This window comes from Cavia porcellus, unplaced genomic scaffold, assembly GCF_034190915.1.
Source record: "Cavia porcellus strain 051 isolate PalLab524CR breed Dunkin Hartley unplaced genomic scaffold, mCavPor4.1 scaffold_1, whole genome shotgun sequence".
In the NCBI taxonomy this organism is placed as follows: domain Eukaryota; kingdom Metazoa; phylum Chordata; class Mammalia; order Rodentia; family Caviidae; genus Cavia; species Cavia porcellus.
The window spans coordinates 68,193,250-68,206,460 of record NW_026947484.1 but is presented as its reverse complement, the minus strand read 5'-3'; the positions used below and the strand labels follow the sequence as shown (position 1 = coordinate 68,206,460).

General features: G+C 40.9%; 1 protein-coding gene across 10 annotated transcripts in view; it reads right to left on the bottom strand.

Moving 5' to 3' along the window:
* Positions 1-13,211, bottom strand: part of Prune2 (prune homolog 2 with BCH domain) — a 277,788-nt gene that overhangs the window by 43,179 nt on the left and 221,398 nt on the right. For 3 of the 10 annotated variants that reach the window (XM_063249631.1, XM_063249603.1, XM_063249639.1), the window contains exons 14-16: positions 12,503-12,634; positions 11,543-11,629; positions 7,333-7,431 (exon numbers count right to left, since the gene is read on the bottom strand). In XM_063249631.1, the coding sequence (XP_063105701.1) occupies positions 7,333-7,431; positions 11,543-11,629; positions 12,503-12,634 (318 nt within the window). Of the gene's footprint in view, positions 1-12; positions 61-3,480; positions 3,595-4,109; positions 4,146-7,332; positions 7,432-11,542; positions 11,630-12,502; positions 12,635-13,211 lie in introns of all 10 variants that reach the window. The other 7 variants (XR_010047791.1, XM_063249594.1, XR_010047792.1 and 4 more) reach the window with 7 other exon arrangements.

Sequence of the window (13,211 nt, the reverse complement as noted above, 5' to 3'; positions counted from 1 at the left end):
GGGGGTCCTTACTCCTTCTCCATAGAAGACACTTCTGGATCATTGTAAAGGCAGCTAGTTCTGAGTGAAAGAGAAAACAGGAGGCAGTCAGTGTCTGCTCCATTCTTACTTCCTGCCAGCATCACTGATTGGGGCACTGGAACTCTTAACGTGGTCCTGTTGCAACTAGTGAGCAAATCTGCCCCTGAGCACGTGGCAAGATAAGCTGTCTCTTTTGCCACTGGTTTTGAAATAATTACCCAATTTGGAAACAAAAGGAAGATTAAAACTCCAAACTTCCTCTGTCCCTGTTCTTTTTGCCTGACTTGTCAAATCTTTCTTAGTCAGTGAACTAAGTATTGTAAAATGTTATTTGTACTCCAAACAATCAACTATTTTATATGCAAAGGAAGGTCTCCTTAAGGAGCTTAATTCTATTTAAACATGAATACAGTGCTTAGTTTTCACAAGAATACAGGACTTTTCAAGATTTAAAAAGAAAACATACAAGTGTTAGCTTTTCTTGTTACAGAAAACTAATCAGACACTCACCACTCCTTTCTGTTCAGGTAGCACCAATGAATCTCAACAATAACTCAAACTGAGTATGTCCAAGAAGAAAAATGTATTCATGTGAAACAGTGAAATAAAAGATTTTCGCTGTGTGTATGCTTTGTGGGCAATATTAGCTGTTTTGGATATTCCAAAATTGGTCATGGTTCCTCTGTTAGCAAACTTCAAGTTTGCTTTCAGTTAATTCCCAATCAATACTTTCTATCCTTCAAATTTGACTTCCCTCCCTATAAATATTTTTGGCAAATAAGTATTTGAAGGAAGTCTGGGATCCTTTTTAAATGTAAATGTAATGTGAATAATTTCATAAGCTAATTTATCCTTTCACAGTTAAGTTTGAGACTAAGCCATTTTGCTGAAAGGGGCAGAAAAGCATCTCCCAGGTCAGGGCAGCAGCCTTTTTTCCTTCCCTTGCTCTCTACTGTTATTCCTGGTGGTCTGGTATTTTTATGGAGAATATTTGGCAACTTTAATGAATAAGGACAGTCAAGCAAGTGTTGACAGTGTGCTAGAAAAACTTAGCGAAGCTGGAATGGATCAAGAAAGGGCATTTTTCCAAATCCAGCCCTTTTGCTTTCTGAGCTTGGAATCATCTTTCCAAAGAAAACAGCAATTTGCCAATCACTTAACACTGTCGCTCCAAAGCAGCAGAGGGATTCTTCCCCATTTGTGAAATAAGAAATACTTCACAAGTATTTTCCTTTCTGTGTAGAGCAAAGTTTTAAAGAAAAGATGGGGCAGGCTGAACACACTGTCTTCTAAGTTTACTGGGGGTGGTGATTTGTGTTGTAGCCTATGTGTTGACAGTATATATGTGAGAGGAGAAGCACAATAGAAATGCGGCAACACCATGGCCAAGATACATTTGTCCTTTGAGGGGGTGCGCATTTGAAGCTGTCTAAGAAAGTTGTGGGGAGTCTGGATACAAGACGAAACTATTTGTGTCCAGTGCTAACCACAGATCTGTAGTGACCGTGGTTTTTTTGAACTAAAATTCATTCTCAGGGGCTGTCCAAGGACTTAGGGACCACTTCAGCGGCTGAAAGGTAGTTTAGGAGATGTAGTTTGTAGCTAACATAATAGGATTCCGTTCATTTGTGCAGTCAACAGAATAGAAAGCTTTCTTTTTATACCTGCTCAAATGCGCAAATATTTTTTAATTTAACTGTAAACAGGCACAAAATCACTTGGGGGAAGGGCTCTTCATGCAAATGACTTATGCACTGAATTCAAAGCAAGAGCATGGACTGCTAAAAACAAATCTCATTGTTTTTTTTTTGTTTTGTTTTTTCTTTTTATCGGTACGGGGAAGGAATTCATGACTGCCTGCTTGCAAGGCAGGCACTTATGCTGCTGAGCTAAATCCCCAGCCCCTCAAATCTCATTGTTTTTACACAGCCCTTTACTTTAGGGCAAATGTTCTCCAAGGCTCCTGAGACTGGCAGCACCTGCACAAACTTTTCCTTTGGTTTTTAATACAAAGGATCCACATGGAGGCAGAAAGTGCCATAAGCTACCTGCATTTAAAAAGTATCACAGGGAAAAAGTGCCTGGACTGTCTGGATGAAGAACTAACTGGCTTTCACAGTGAAGAACAAAACGATCAGTATTTAATTCCTATTTACTGAGTCTGTGTGGCTGTTTTGACATTGTTTAGGCTTTCTGCTATTAAAATGAGAGCTCATTAAAAAATGAATAGTGTAAGCACTATCTGAAATAGGGAAGAAGTTTAACGTACCAAGGACAGCAAACTTCCCAAATACATCTTGTTCTACAATGAACATGAACCGTCACTTGTAACTGAGGAACACGAAGAGGAGACGCCTCCTGACTCCCCAGGGTAATTTCCCAGCTCCGGAGAGGCAGAGGTTAATGTAGATTTGTGTCTCCAATCTACCACCATGCGTTCTGGTCTCGACCTTCTCCAAGCCTTCTCCTGTAAGCTGCCTACACAGGAGTGCACTGTTACCTACAGCTTTGGTTTCTGTGGGCTTAGTTACCAGTGGCCAAATATGGTCCGAAAATATTAAACTGAATGTTCCAGAAATAAACAATTTATACGTTTTAAGTATAAATTTATAATATATTGTTATAATTGTTCTTTTTTATTTTAATCTTTTTTGGTAACGGGGATGGAACTCACAACCTTGTGCTTACCAGGAAAGTGCTTGAGCTGCTAAGTTAAATCCCTGGCCCTACTCTATTTTATTTTTAGTTAGTGTTATTAATTGCCTACACTGCTTAATTTATCAATTAAACCTTATCATAGGTATGTACGCTTAAGAGTAAACACAGGACTCTGTCTACGCATCTGGTGCTATCTCTGGCTTGAGGCATCCATGGAATGCCTTCAATCAAATCCCCTGCAGATAGGGAGGACACTGCAGATCTTCTTAAATACTCTTCAAACTGATTTTAATGCCTTTCTGAGTCTCTCCTTAAATAATCAGCTGAATCAGTCCCTGGCACATGCTCCTTTTATGTTTTCACAAGAACCCTGACTTTGCCTTTTTAAACATCATATTCCACACAAGTGAGCAGTGACTTCCCCTCTTCCTACTTGGTGAAACAGCTTGGAGGCTGCCGGGTAAGTGATATTTCCAGGTCACTAAATAAGCTGCCACTGTCATTTTACATGCTGTAAAAACATGAAATTTTTCTGGCCATCACTGTCACCCTAAGTGTGAGTTAGTGAGGATCTGTCGTGTCGGTAGACCTGAAAGGTCACCTGGATGCTACGTGTGGCAGTGTCTGTGCTATGTTCTGTGGAAGTGTCCAGAAAGACACATGTGTTCCAACAAATTAAACAGTGACCAACACTTTCTTCAAGATCACCAACAGCATAGGGGAACAGGACTTGTATTTACCACGGAAGAAAGGGTCTTTTCTAATCCAGCATTTTACTATCAGGATGCAAGAGTGACCCACCAGGCATGCAGCTTCTCCCCGCTCACTCCTGAAATGCAAGCAACATCGCGCCAGCTGCTAAAAACTGAGTCTTACTTAGCTGCTTCTGAAGCTTCTCTCAGTTCTTCATCCAGTCTGTATGAACGAAAATTATCGACGTACAAAAGAAACAAAAAAGAAGCAAGCAGAGCATGAGAGAGTAACTCAGCAGAGCAGAGCCAAACGCCAGGGCTGTGTGCGCTTTCACAGACGCCGCTGGTACGCGGAGACACACTCAGTCAAATGCGGCTTCGCTTCCTCCCACTGAGTGCCGCGTATGCTTACTTTGGAAATATTTCATAAAGGTGGATATAAAGTAGCAGGGGATCCAGAACATGCTGGCTGAATAAAGCTGAGGACAGCTGGGTGGGTGTGGGGGACAGTGAGTCAGCTCGCAGCCTGGGCCAAGTCAGGGTGTATCCGGTTTAGTGGTTCCTGCTGCAAATCAGGGTGACCTCAACAGCTTTACACACAGGACAAAGACTAGCAATGGTGCGGAAGGGACTGGTACAACCACCTCTTGTTCTGCTAGCATGTTGAGGTCACCCACAAGAATAACACTGGAGTACACACATGGGGTCCAGCGTGAATAGAGCCTGGGGGACTTTTACCTCACACTTCTCTTAAAAGATCTCTCTTCATCGTACCTTATGAGATAAAAAACAGATGCCATGAAGGAAGTAAGCAAACAGATGGAAAAGATGACAGGTAAAGGTTTAAATAATGGTCAAGAACACGAGAGACAAAGCCTCCCCAAATAATCATCCAATTGGATTTTGGAAGAATGTCTTCATTAGACAAGTCAATGACTTATAATTTATAAATATGCACAGCAGTCCTCATTATTTATGGATTTCATGTACACAAATTTACCTCTTCACTAAAACGTATTCGTGACTTCCAGATCAATATGCACCAGAGATTTTGGTCACCTGTGTACAGTGCAGGTGGCAAAGAAGATGTGGGTTGGCCAAGTGTGTACGTGACCCACTGAGGTCCAATGTGGTAAGGCTCTGCCCTCTCCTTGTGTACTGTAAACAGGTGTCCTTTTTGCTGTTCATTTAGGGATGTGTTTCCCTATTTCTGGGCTTTTTTTTGGTGATTTAGCTATTTAAGACACACCCAAACATAGTGCTTATAGACTGGCTGGTACCCTGAAGCACAAGAAGGCTGTGATATGCCTAGCTTCTTAGGATATATGGGTGTGTTACAAAATGAACAGTGGGAGACTTCAAACAGAAACATGCATAAAGCAATTTATACACTGGTGAGTAATAAAAAGGTGCCTAGAACCTAACCCTATTTTCTCTTAGAATGATAGTTCAGTATTCACTAGTTGAGTATTTCCAGAGCTTATATTGAATATAACTGCCACAGATATTAAGGATCAACTCTAATCTATAATTGTAAATCAGATCCAACTTGGGCAAATTCTTCTTTCATTTAAGTCCTTTCTTGGCAGGTGGCATCCCAGCTCTTGGAGGTGACTGAGATCAGATCTTTTGAATGGCTTGTATTGATTTGAAAACTGCTTCATGTGCAAATGAAACAACAGGAACCAGTGATAGAAACGACAGAAAATTCAAGGAGCTGGATTAGAGGACTGAAGACAGCACAGACATGTTGGACATTCACGATGTGAAAGCTCCCCCTCTAGAAGAAAATCTTTCCAAAGGGAAGCCTTCCTCTGAATGTGGCCTTAAGCACTTGAGTGTGGAGATGCATGAAAAGTGCCCTGGCCAGTCTAACTCCCTCTCTCACAGGGAGTCTCCAAAAGCAACTGGGATCACAACAGATAACTGGTAGACTGCAGGCTCTGTGCCAAGGCTGCCAAGTGGCTCAGGCACACAGTGCTCACAGCTGTCTAAGGAATGCAGATTACTTCCGCATTTCACACATGACACATGCTGAGACTCAGAGACTGAATAGTTGCTTGGCCTGATGTGGTGGTCAGGCCTGCAATCCCAGGACTGTGGGAGCCTGAGACAGGCAATGGAAACTTTAAGGCCAGTCTGAGTAATTTAGGGAAACACTACCCCCCACCCCAATGCAACAAAAACAAAGCCTGGGGACTTAGCTCTGTGAGAAGGCCCTGGGTTCACTGCTAGTACCTCGCTGACTAACCAGATCCAAGTTTCAGAAACTGAAGGAGGGGGGTAGGTCCCTGTCTAATTCCCCCCAAAGCCCCTTCTCTCACCCTACTGTCAGGACCACGCAGGGAAACATTGCCATATGCATTTGGAGAGAGGTCAATGCTAGCTCCTGATACAGTGCCCTCCTTGTTATTTTTGCCAAGTGTTAAAGAAGATAAGTGGGTGACCAGCTCTTTCTGGTTCTAGTGCTACTGGGACCTTTGCACTGAGCTACATCCCCACTCCTTTTTAATTTGATAATGGAGACCTTAGGTCATGCCCTCAGTTGCCCAGGTTGAGGTCAAACTTGTGATCCTCTGGCCTCAGCCTTCCAGAGTACTGGGGTTACACGTACGTGTCTGCCTCACTCCCATTTCCCAGAAGGGTAGAGCAGCAGCCTGAACTCTGAGGTATGCTGTTTGTGGGAACTCTGTAACATCAATGAGGATTGAAGCCACTGCTAGGACCTTACGAACACTCCGCTTGATTCAGCTGACCCAGCTGATCCCTGTGACCATCAGTATCCTATGGACAGGTCTGTTTTGCATTGAAGGAAAACCAATGCACCTGCTGTGAGCTTTGAGTTTACAAGCCCATTTTGAAGGAGATAATGAATCCACTTGAAAAGGGCATGGGATTTTTGTGTGAGGCTGACTGGGCTTTGAATTCTAATGTCACACCTCCCTGGTGTCTATTCTCTCCATAAGTCACTGCTTATTAAGTCATCTTCCCTGCATTTATGAAGTGGACGTTACTCTGTGTGTTGGATAAATGACATAAAAGACTCCTTCTGCTTGGCCCATGTAACATCAGTCACACTCACTAAAGAAAATCTTCCTGCTCATTTCTGTGCCTTTTTCTTTCCTCTTATTCTTTCAGAGTAACAGGACTCTTTGGAAGCTCAAACTGGACATGGTGGAAAATTTTCAACACTTGTCCTTTTTTTTCGAGCTGATAGTTCTGTGCCTTTCGACTTTAATCAAATTTAAAAGAGAACAAACAAAAACAAAAAACCAGAACTGTTGAATTAGATACAGTAGGAGAAAAAAACATAGTTCTTTTCAACAGTGTACAAGACAGAAATGTTTATTCTCCAGTTTCCCTGTTTCAACATCCCAGCTCCAAATATTTATTTAATTAACTCTTATTCTTATTTTGGGGACCTTTATTACCCATACTACTTGTGAGCTGCCCCATTATCCTGAACTGAGCAAGAAAACAATTCTTCATCCTCCGCCCACCACTGGGCAAATTCCCTAAAGAAAATTGTTGGAGAGAGAGGAAAAAAAAAAAAAAAAAAGACTGAGAAGAAAACACATTTTGTTTCTATTTTCCTGGGGATATGCAGGTAATAAAGGGATCCACTTATGCTAAGATCCTATCCTACCTGAGGAGACAGAAGAGGGTCACAAATAACAAATACACTGGTTCTCCAAATCAGATCCGAAATTCAAGGTAAAAATGAGTGGTACCAAATGACACCCAAAACATTATTATGTGAAAAAGAAAGAACACTAATGTAATGGTTACAGGGAAAGAACTATGTTTATTGGATACCACTGTGTTTAATATTTATTTTAAAAATGAAATGTCACTTTCTCACTACTTACAGAAGTGAGTTTTTCTGCCAACCTCCCCCACCCCCAGCCCTTTACATATAGATACTGTTTCCTACCAAATCTTCCCAAATTACCGAACTTACTTGATGATGCTCTCTGGAATATGGACGCAATCCATCGGGATCAGCCCACTGAGTTCTGATAGGGTACTGACATATTTAATTTTACTGCTGAATTTTGAACTAAGAGAAAAGGAAAAAAAATCATTGGTTACTGCTTCTCCATTTTAACGTCATATCTTTTTGAAAATCTTCTTTGTTTGTTTTGCTATTTTGGTGGCAGAGCATAAGCCAGGGCCTTATACATGCCAAGCATGGGCTCTATCACTGAGCTGTGCCCTCGCCTATGAGCTTGATACATTTAATACTTCATGCCAGCACTCTAAGAAGAAAGGTTCAAGCTATTTGAGTAGTCACTATGTGCCAGACACTGTTTTGTTTATAAGTTGACAAATAAAAATTGGTCACATGTATTGCAAACAAGATCACGTTCTGAAATTTGTACGAACTGTGGAAAACTAAGTTGAACTAGTTAATCTGCGTATTCCTCACATACTTAGCATTGTGTGTATGGGGAGTCGGGGTGAGGACACTTAAACTCTACTCCCTTAGCAGAACCTTTAAGAATATAGTGCACTGTTAGTAATTGGAGCCACCATGTGTAAGTGGCTCTCTTGAATTTGTTCTTCTCCCTGAAATCTTGTATCCTGTGCAATTTCACCCACACTGGCCCCAGTGACTACTAATTTCTCTACTTCTGAGTTCAATGCTTTCCGGTCCCACATAGGGCCATTCCTACTGATCATACAAAGCTGTTCTATGAATGTCCATGAGTGCCCAAATTCAGGTGTACTCAGATCTCTCACATCAAATATGCAGCATTTGCACAGAACCTAAGCACATCTTCTGATATATTTTGAATTGTCTCCATTATAATACCTGATAGAATGCTTATAACACCTCATGCAATACAAATTCTAGGTGGTAACTGTATTGTTTAGGAAGTAAGGATAAGAAAAAAGTCTGAAAGTCTGTGTGTACTTTTTGTTTTGTTTGTTCAATACTTTCCATTTGTGGTCAGTTGACTCTGTGGATGCAGACACTGTGGATACAGAGGGCTGACTGTGGGAATGAAATGATGTGGTATTCAGATGATGTTAAGTGACTTATGTATATTAACTCATCCATTTTGTATTACAATCTAGTAAACAGTGAATGGTGCTTTCCCCTTAAGGGTAAGGAGCCCAAGGTTCTCACTGTTCATAGGGATACAGCCTCATGGTGGTCTGACACTCCTGAATGCCTGCTGTGGAGTCACTGGATTACGATTTCTTTGGGTTTTCACTTATTTAACAAAAATTATACCATGAGTTCTTCCAGAATCAGGCTGAGTTGATAATATTTAAAAATACATGTGAACTCAATTTCCTCTTAATTTTTTATTTAAAAATAATTTGATGTTTTTCCTCCCCAAAGGTTTAATGTTCATTTTAGATAGGCTGCCCTTTAAGAATATGTCCCCATAGTTGAATTTGAATCATAGTTTTTATCTAAATAGGGTCATTCTGGTTGGACATAAATGCACAGGAAACAAGTTGACAGGCTAGTGATGAAACTGGTAAGAGAATCTGGCCCTAACTATAATGATGAGATGCATTTCTGATGAATGTGCTGTCTTGTTATGTGGGTAATTATACATTTTTAAAATGCATAATTTCAGTTGAAAAGAAATTTGCCCAACACTGTACCATTCTTGGTTTTTTGCTATTATATGGATAATTAAGAATTTTTAAAAAATACAGTATTCTAATTGAAAGGGAATTTGTTCAAGGATATAATATTTAAGTGCTTTCAAAAACAAATCTGCCTTCCTGGGCTGCTGAGATTGTGCTCTCTGCCAGCTTGACTGCCTTGTGATCCTTCAACTGCTGGGCGTTCCAGAAAGAAGGCTTTTTCTGCACCTCTCTACTGCTTTACCTGCAGCTCTGACTGAGCCACCGACTGACCTGCGGCCAACTTGCTGTCTGCAGTGTCCCGTCTACCCCTTTGGGAAGTCTTGCATCAACACACACTAGCAGCTATACTCCGTGTCTTCCCCACTTTGCAGGTGCTGAGGTCAGCTCGGGCTCTGCTGGAAGACGGAGTGCAGGGGGAATCCTCCAGCTGTGGTGGTCTCTTCCCGGAACTGACAGTTGTCTGGGCCTGTGCTCTCCTCCCGGATTTGCCTTCCCTCTTGCTGCCTGCTTGGTGTACCAGAACTGCTCTTTGCCCTAATCGCAGCTTGCCAACCCTACCTGTCTTTCGGAAGGCGCCTTGTGGGTTAACTCCCAGGGAAAGCCTCTCCTGACAGGCTCTGAGCCTTTACCGCCTGCACATTGCCCCAGACTCACCCTAACCTTGAGCTAGCCCTCTGTTTATCATCTGCTGTGTTCCCTGGGGCCTTGGGGCCCCTCAGGGAGCACGCCACCTGAGCCGTGCTGTTTTCCAAGCTCTAGTGTCTGAGCTTTTACTACACACCAGGGATTTGCCTGAAAACCCTGCCACACGCCTCCGTCACAGTTGTCCCCATGAGCCGAGAAAAGACCTATGAGAAGCTCCTCTTAGGGGCCTTTTCTCAGGTCAAAACTGGTAACACTGGTCTAAACTAAATCAAAAGGCTCTTTAATGGATGCTGACATGGTGACACCACAGAACACAACAGTCCAGTGCTTTCCATGCTTGTTCTGCAGAATGAGCACACCATGGATTCCATCATTTCCTGGCTTGGTTACTGTGGACCTGTGCTGGCAAACCACAGCCCACAGGTGAAAACTGGCTCCCTGCCAGCATTTTTGCACAGCTGTGGGGTTTAAAATAGTTTCTATGGTTTTTAAATGATTGAAAAAAAGATTGAAGCACTGTGGGAGGCTGAGGCAGGAATATCACAAATTTAAGCCCAGTTGGAAAACTTAATGATTTAGTGAAACCCCAATTCAGAACTTAAAAAAAATTCTGGAGATGTAGCTCAAAGGTCCTGGGCTCAATACCCAGAACTGCCACGAAGTAAAAAATGACATGCAAACAGTATTAAATTTCAGTGTCCAGAAGTCCAGTGCTGTCATAATCAGTCCTTCCTTCTTTACACGGTGTCTGTGGAGCAGAGCATGGGTATGTGTGAGGCCTTCTCACAGCTAAGCCTAGATTATTTACTACCTGATCCTTTACGGAGGACACTGCTGGCTTCTGCTTTAGGCTACTTACATGAGCTCCCTAACTCTCAGGGTATTTTCCTACACAGTGGAAGACATGAATGGCATCTGTTTCAGGGGAGTTAGCTAGGGCTAAATGAGACAACACACACAATCACCAGCTGGATGTAAGTCAGTGTTAGCGTGATTTACCAATAAGACCATTGCTGCGGTGCTGCTTTAAAAAAGCCCTGGGGTATAGCTCAGTGTGAAGGCCCTGGGTTCAATTCCTAGTACCACAAAAATAAAGTGAAATACATAAATACTGATCAGAAAAGGCAGACTCTGCACACTACAGTAAAATCCACATAAGATTTTTTAACATTTGTTTCTGTTCTTTAGAAGTTACCAGAACTTTCCTTAGAAATTTATTGATACCTTTGAAGAGGACATTTCAAAGTATTTAATCTATGTTGTTGGAAGGTAAAGCTTTATTTTAACGCTAACTAGAAAATAAATACTATGCCTTTCATATAAATGTTTCAAGTCTTACTATAAGCCACATTTTATGCTTCTTTGCATTCCCCAGATATAAGGTTACACAATACTTAGCTGAAAAAAAGTGATGAAAAAAAAATAGGTCCTGACTTGCAGTCCAGACTCTTTATGTTCTCAAGATGGCTACCCACCCTGTTGGGTTCTGGTGACCCACATGATATTAGTTCAGAAGAGATGGAGTCATGAACTGTCCCTGGCTAGTCTTTGCTCAGCCATATCACTGTACTTTCTTATTCCCTACGAAATAACATATCATTTATAAAGCATTGCCTGTGCCCAGTTCTAACGTGGTTTGGAAACCCTACTTCCTCATTTCTACGGAAGGAACATGGTGTTGATGTTTCACAGTGACCAGGGCACTCATTCACATGAAATAATGACCATTCATCACTTTCACTCTGAATTCTCACTTTTAATGTTTCATGGATAAGTCAAAGTATGTTTTCAGGAAAGATAGGGGCTATATAAATTTCCCTAGACACTCTTCGCTTATGTGTTCCTGTTTATAGAATAATTCACATACTTTTAAAAAAGTACTAGTAATACTTTTACTGTACTAGCAACTATACCTTATAAAAGGGCGTGTCACAGCAAGGATCGTTCTGATGAACCAGGATGGATGAACAATAATGAATGATTTCAAATTCTTGCGCAACCTATTTTGAACAAAGGAAGAAAAATAAATTACTCATCGCATTTTCAGTAGGAATTAAAGTAAATTCACATAATGAATACTATGCTATGACTCCTTTGAAAGAATAAAATATATTTTCATCTTTTCTCTTCATTAAAAAAATATGAGTAATTTTAGGAGTTTTAGGAAAATTACTACTATCTTATGGAAAGGCATAAGAGAGGTCATGATTAATTTTTAAAAATGCTATTAGAGATACGATTTGAAACCCGTATGTTCACATCTCAATTTCCTAAAAAATGTAAAATAGAATGGTGGTATTCTTGGAGTGCATAAATTTAGTCATGATGGCATTATTTTCAATGATGCTTTCCATTTTTCTCAACATTATCTTTACTATTTTGTAGAAAAACACTCTTTATGGCAATGCAGACAATTTATTTGATTTTATTAAGCCTCAGTTCTTCTTCTATAAAAGAAAATTTATCATTCCAACAATTCCTGATTTCTAGGCACATTTTTCAGCATTAGCCATGTTAATTACTAGTGTTTGAATCATAAAGCAGATTTTAGTTAAATACAACAGGGCATTCTCATGTTAGGCAAGGGCCCCATCCAAGGAGGCAGTACATGCCCACTATCATGAATCTTTATGTTTACTATGCCACTTTTCCTGTACGTGGCAGAAAAGTGCCAGGGCTGACACATGCCATAAAAGCTCGAGAGGACGCATTTTCTTTCAACGTGGTAACCTTGAGGAACACTCTGATTAATATTTCTGAAATCTTTTTCTTCATATATGCAGAGCTCAGTGTTCCTAAATGGATCACATTTTTGGTAGACTAACAGAGAAAGGAGAGAGGGGACCTCGCGGGCACAGGAGGGACCCACATACCGCCTGTCAATCATCTGGTAGCACTTCTTCATCCAGCCCAGTCCTGGCATCTTCCGCCTCGGGGTTGCACCATTCAAGTAGACGACCATGTAGTCCTCGGCTACCATCAGCTCTAATGTGCTTATGACGTAGCTGATCATGGGAAGAAGAGGGGTGCTCTCAGTTCTATTCAGCCCATGAACACCAGTTACATAACAGGTACATTATAGAGGGAGGACACGCAAAGGCTGGCTGTACATATTACCTCTTTACCTTGCGAACACAACAGTTACAGAAGTTAATTTACCTAATATTGTGTATTGTTTATTTATTTGTAGGGTTATCTTTTTTTTCTTTTAATGCAAGTACCCCAGGAAAATACATGAGTTAAAAACCTGACTTTCAAAAATATTAAAAATGTTACCAAACATTGAGGGCAACTCATAAGGGGAAGATATGAACAAAGCCAAATTATCAGTAGTAGACTAACAATAGGTTATCAGGGGAAAAAAATAATACTTTGCCCAGAGGAAATTTTATAAAATCCTTACATGCAAAACAAATTCTGCTCATTTTGTTTTTCATGTATTCTACTGACAAGAGTTCCTCTGGAGCTCTTAGCCTTTTGAACATTGTTCCTTGACAGAAATCCTGCAGACTTTTTATCAAAGGCTTTGAATAGCCTACATTATCCACATCCCTTAATTAAGATCCTTTCTCTGCCACTGCA